The following is a 5450-nucleotide window of genomic DNA, read 5'->3' as shown; positions in this document are numbered from 1 at the left end:
ATGATCCATTATTCCCTATATGGATATTATTGACCTAACTTGGCCGGACCCCCTCTTACTACATCAAATTTTGGAACGTTCATAAATGGTCTTTGTTGAAGTAAAAATGGCAAAGTGATAAACAGGGCCTTTTGAAATTACTTCTTTATGACAGATAATGAGGAGTCTTGAGTGAGTTTGTCTACCATCTCCAACTGGGCCTGTTAAAATTCAAGCCTCCCCCAAAACCACTATCAGTTCATCTTTTAAGTCACTTCTGACTGCTGTTCCTCCACAAGATTTCACAGCTGAAATAATACTGATAAAAGACACCCCCCTCCCCTTATGTTGAAGTATGCCTATTTTATTCACTGAGGTATGAACATATTGGTGACACAGGTCAAATGATCTAGTCATTCTTGAACATGGGAAAGACAAGTGAATTGACAATTCAAACCTCTTTAAGGCATAGAATGGCTTTGAAAAAAAGATATTTGTATGAAAATGCTCATATATACAGTAAAGGAGGCCACAAAAAGATCCATCAGACTCAACCTCCATGTCATTAGGTGATCAGAGTACATCAGAGGTGAAACCATCCAATCATTCTTGGGAAATGATACATTTACCACATGCAGTACATTGCCATGCACCTTCTCTTGAATGAACAGATAAAAACATTATATATGGGGGACAATTATACTTGGGCAGCTAGTAATATACACTGACAGCACACTTAATGTGAAAATAATGACTGGCAACCCCATGGTGCAAAGTATGTTTAAAATGACGGTCCTTTAGGTCTTTCAAGTGAGGACTGTAGCAGATCTGTCTCATAGAGCAATTGACTCAATCTCTTGAACTGGTCTTAGGGTGATTTCTTTTTTGTAAGAGAAGTGGGTAAGGTTGACCCTATTGTAAAGTCGCTGGCCTGGTTGAAGGGAACAATATAGGCTGTAGGTGAACTTAGCAAGTACTAAAGTACAAAAAGCTTCCACTGTCAGAATAGTGGAGTAAAACATGAATTGCTTCTTACAGCGTTCAGTGGGGTTGTCATCAAGTGGACAGATGTATGAAGATGAGAGTAGCTGTTCAGGATAATGCGTGCTGACACAACTGAAATAGGTTGGGGTGGTTGTTTGAAGTGATGTGGTAGTAGTAGGGATCATCTGGGTAGTGGTAGCACTGGTTGTTGTTGGCAAGGTTGTGGTCATACTAGTGGTCAGAGGTATTGTAGTGAGTTCAGATGTTGTTATGAGTGACGCTGTGGTTATCAGAGCGGTAGTGGTTTGACTTGTGGTTGCAGCCGTAGTAGTAGTAGTTGGTGTAGTTGTTGGTGTTGTAGCTACCAGTGTAGTGGTTGGGAGTGTTGTTGGAAGCAGAGTTGTTGTAATTACAGGTGTTGTGGGCTCTGTTGTTGTAATTGTTGTTGTTCTTAAAGTTGTTGTATGTTCAGTAGTGGTTGGCGGAGTTGTCATAAGCATTGTTGTTGTAAGTAATGTTGTGGTTGGTGGTGGTGTTGTTGTTGTTGTTGTCATAAGCGGTGTCGTCGGTATTGTTGTGGTTGTAGTAGGTAATGTTGTGGTTGTTGTTGTCATACGCGGTGTTGTTGTAGGTATTGTTGTAGGTATGGTTGTGGTTGTAGTAGGTAATGTTGTGGTTGTTGTTGTCATAAGTGGTGTTGTTGTAGGTATTGTTGTGGTTGTTGTCATAAGCGGTGTTGTTGTAGGTATTGTTGTGGTTGTAGTAGGTAATGTTGTGGTTGTTGTTGTTGTTGTTGTCGTAGTTACTGGTAATGTAGTTGTAGGTGTTGTGCTTGGCAATGTTGTAGTCATGGTTGTTGTCTCCATGGTAGTAATCTGTGTTGTTGTTGTCATAGGAGTGGTAGTAGTGTGCAAAGCTGTAGTAGTTGGCAGAGTAGTAGGGCATATTAGGACACTTTCTTCCAGTTCGATGATCTCTTGGCCTTTCAAAGACTCAGGTGAGGCACATAGTACTACAGATTTGAACATTTTGGGATTGGATTTCATCCATTCGTAAAAAGGTTTCAGGTTACAGTCACAATGCCAAGGATTGCCATCCAGGTATAATTTACTCAGTTTCGGTAGAGAACTGAAAACATCATTTGGTAGCCATTTCAGTTGGTTTCTAGAAAGTTTCAGGGTTGATATAGAGTTTTTTAATGGCTCAAAATTGTCTGATGTTAGGGATGTAATAACATTTTTCTGAAGATTAAGATCTGCGACCTTCTCCAAACCAACAAAAAACTCTCCTGCCACAGTTTCAAACAGATTCTCTGACAGATCCAATTTTTTGAGCTTTGAAAGGACACTCAGACCTCCTGGAGGAAGTGCGGTGAGATTGTTGCTCTTAAAACTTAACTCTGTAAGTTTAGGCATTTCTCCAAATAAGTTTGGTGGCAGATGTGTTAATTGATTACTGTGCAGTGTCAATGTTTTAAGTAATGGAAAGTTGACAAACATCTGCGGTGGCAACTCTGTCAAGAGGTTGTTGTCTAAAAATAACTTTACTAAATTATCTTTATGCAGAATTAATTGTGGCTGTATGTATGATATTTTGTTGTTTTGTAAAGCAATCTCTGTTATTTCTTGCAGATTGTCAAATATTCCATCAGGTAGAGATGGTAATTCATTTTCATACAGTCTGATTACTTTGAGTTTCTTCAATTTTGAGACGAGAGATGATGAAATGGAGCTGAGTTTATTTTTTGCCAGATGAAGATTCTGAAGATTTTCTAGCTGATCGAATATCCCATCCTCGATGGTAGCAATTTCATTTATATGCAGCTGTAGATCTTTGAGTTTCTCAAGACCATCAAACAATCCCTTCTGTAAACTCTGGATTTTGTTGCTTTTCAGGACAAGATTTTCAAGGCTGGTCAAATCCTGAAAGACTCCCACAGAAAGTGACTTCAGCGGTGTGTTAGATATCTCAATACTGTTAATGTTATTTAAGCCCTCAAATGCTCCAGGTTCAATAGAATCTGTAGGGGTACCAAGGAACTCAACCTTCTCAAGCTGAGGATTTGTGGCAAAGGCACCTTTGTGAATTAAACTGATTGGACTGCCCACAAAAAAGACCTCTTTGGCCCCTTCTTTTTTCAGTGTGACCGGGATTGCTGTGACCTTTTTGTCATAGACGTCTCGGTTGACACAGCTTTCCTCATCTTGATCACACACAGACTCACCAGAGCAGCCTGTTAAAAAAGCCAGCAAAATGCATATGCAATTGTGTAGTCTGAACATTTGTCCTAAAGAAGAAAGAGAGAAAGACAGGAGTATTTACTTAGTGGTAACATTGACAGTGTGTGTATGTGCATTGCTGTGTGTGTTTTTTTTTAGTGAGTCAGTTATATAGCTTCTTTAACAGACTAAAGAAAGAGTTAAAAGAGAAAGTTTCTCCAAAACACACACAACAGAACAAAATATATGATCTGCATAAGGTATTTTATTATTATGGTATTTTGACCGAAGTCTAAAATGTTGGTAGGAAATAGTATTATTTCCATACTACAAAATACTGGACCACAAAAAAAACTTCACTTAATGGATTGACTGTTTATACTAGTGTTCTGCAATAGACAAGGATGTAATTTTTCCGGATTAATCCGGGATTCCCCATTTACTGACATTGACTGAAATGTGACCAATGATTCATACAGAGCTGTAGAAAAATGCGGAGGAGGGGAGGGGGTTATTCGGTATCAAGGATAGCATAGAGCAGTTTCCTACTTTTGAGCAGTTCTCAATGTAACTGAACGTCAGTAAAAGAAGACGGCAGTGTTTACAGCAGATATTCGGGATGCAGTGGCATGCCATGCCATGCTCCGTATGTTTTCCTACTTTTTTGTCATTCTCCAATCACATCCCTAAATAAAGTCCAGTTTAGCCTAGCAGTAATTGAAAAGCTGGTGTCATTGCTCAATATCACCATTAATCTGTAACTAGAAGTCATCAGTATCAACTCTCATTTTTATAACAAGTATCCAAGGTTGCAGGAACACAACAATACATACCACATTGATGTGTATGTCTTGTAGGAGGCTATGAACATAAGCACTCTGAGGGAAACCACCACCACGTAGCCGACCTGCCTTATCTCTGAGCTGCCGCAGGCACAGGCTCTGGTTTTACTTGGCCAGTAAAGGCGAGGCCAGCTGACTTTCTGTTTAAAAAGATAAGATATGTAGCTCTACCCAGTTTTTTTTCTGTTAAGGTATGACATTTTTGTAAGCCTGAAGATATTGAAAACGCTTATTAATAAAGCCCATGCATATTGTAAATATGTACATTTGGTAAATGTGTAGATGTCACAGAATTTGAGAACAAAATAACAAACAGATATTCTAGTGTCCAGCAGAGGGCGAGAAAAAAGCAGCCTATGCACTAATCATGACTGAATGTTGATATTTTTTTCTGCATTAGTCCAAGCAACTGAAGCACTGCAAAAACTAGATGTACCGCATAGCGGTACAAAATATGACCGCCGCTCAGTCCTGTACATCCGTTCCGCGAAAATAAATCACACTTCAATTTCTCCATATTTTACTCCATCCCCGACTCTTGAAACTTTTGTGTATGCTTGTTTGGCATGCCTGAGTGTGTGTGTACGGCTGCACAGAAAGTAGCCTACTGGTGCTGAAAAGGTGAATAGATTGTAGAATAGTCAAAGAAGATGTAGCATTGTTATAAAACCTTTAAAATCTCTAAACAATCACAAGTAGGGCAGTTCATCACAGTTCATCCATTGCAACTGGATTGAAGAAAGGTCACTTACACCTGTAGGCTACATTGTATTTGGGAAAAGCAAAAGGTATCAGCATAATGTTATTTATTTATTTATTTATTTATAAACAAAAACATCTCTGTCAGTTCCATGCCGTTTTCAACAGCTATCAAAAACAAAGGTCATTTTTGGATGGATGGATTTTTTGTGAATGTTTCTTCTTCTACATAAGATTTTAGTCATCTTTAGTTCATGTGATACTTTATTGTCAATGCACAAATTAAGTAACAGTAGTCTGAAACGTTATTGTTAATGCACAAATTAAGTAACAGTAGTCTGAAACGAATTGCTGTTTTACATCTAACCAGTGGTGCAAATAACTGACATGTCCAAATGGGCCTTGATGAAATGCGTCGCTAGACTGTTCATACACATTTTAACGGGCCAAGTTGAAGAGCTGTTGTCCGTTATTGTTCGTGCAAATATAGGCTGATTCATGTTCCCTTGCATTGTGTAACTGAGGTCCATGGCTAGTCTGGCTTTCACCAGACCAAGCTCAATCTTTTAAGAAATCAAAAAATAAATAGCGGGCAGCCCATCGACGGTGCTGTGGTTGAGAGAGCGAGCAGCACCAAATTCCTGGGGGTGCACATCAGCGAAGACCTCTCCTGGACCACCAACACTGCATCACTGGCGAAGAGAGCTCAGCGCCGCCTGTACTTCCT

The 5450-nt window shown here is 39.3% G+C and overlaps 1 protein-coding gene across 1 annotated transcript; it reads right to left on the bottom strand.

The window, feature by feature from the left end:
• Positions 1-327: 327 nt before the first annotated feature.
• LOC121678235 (leucine-rich repeat-containing protein 15) lies at positions 328-4124 on the bottom strand. Its single transcript, XM_042057599.1, has 2 exons — positions 4016-4124; positions 328-3250 (listed from the first exon to the last, which is right to left on the bottom strand). Exon 2 carries the CDS (start codon positions 3243-3245, stop codon positions 813-815), a length of 2433 nt encoding a protein of 810 aa, XP_041913533.1. The 5' UTR covers positions 3246-3250; positions 4016-4124; the 3' UTR covers positions 328-812.
• Positions 4125-5450: the final 1326 nt, after the last annotated feature.

The sequence above is a fragment of the Alosa sapidissima genome, chromosome 12 (assembly GCF_018492685.1).
Source record: "Alosa sapidissima isolate fAloSap1 chromosome 12, fAloSap1.pri, whole genome shotgun sequence".
Classification (NCBI taxonomy): domain Eukaryota; kingdom Metazoa; phylum Chordata; class Actinopteri; order Clupeiformes; family Clupeidae; genus Alosa; species Alosa sapidissima.
The sequence above is the reverse complement of the archived record's forward strand: the minus strand, read 5'-3'. Positions and strand labels throughout refer to the sequence as shown.

Excerpts from the sequence above, each read along its gene's own strand:
- LOC121678235 (XM_042057599.1), bottom strand. The coding sequence starts at position 3,245 with ATGTTCAGACTACACAATTGCATATGCATTTTGCTGGCTTTTTTAACA.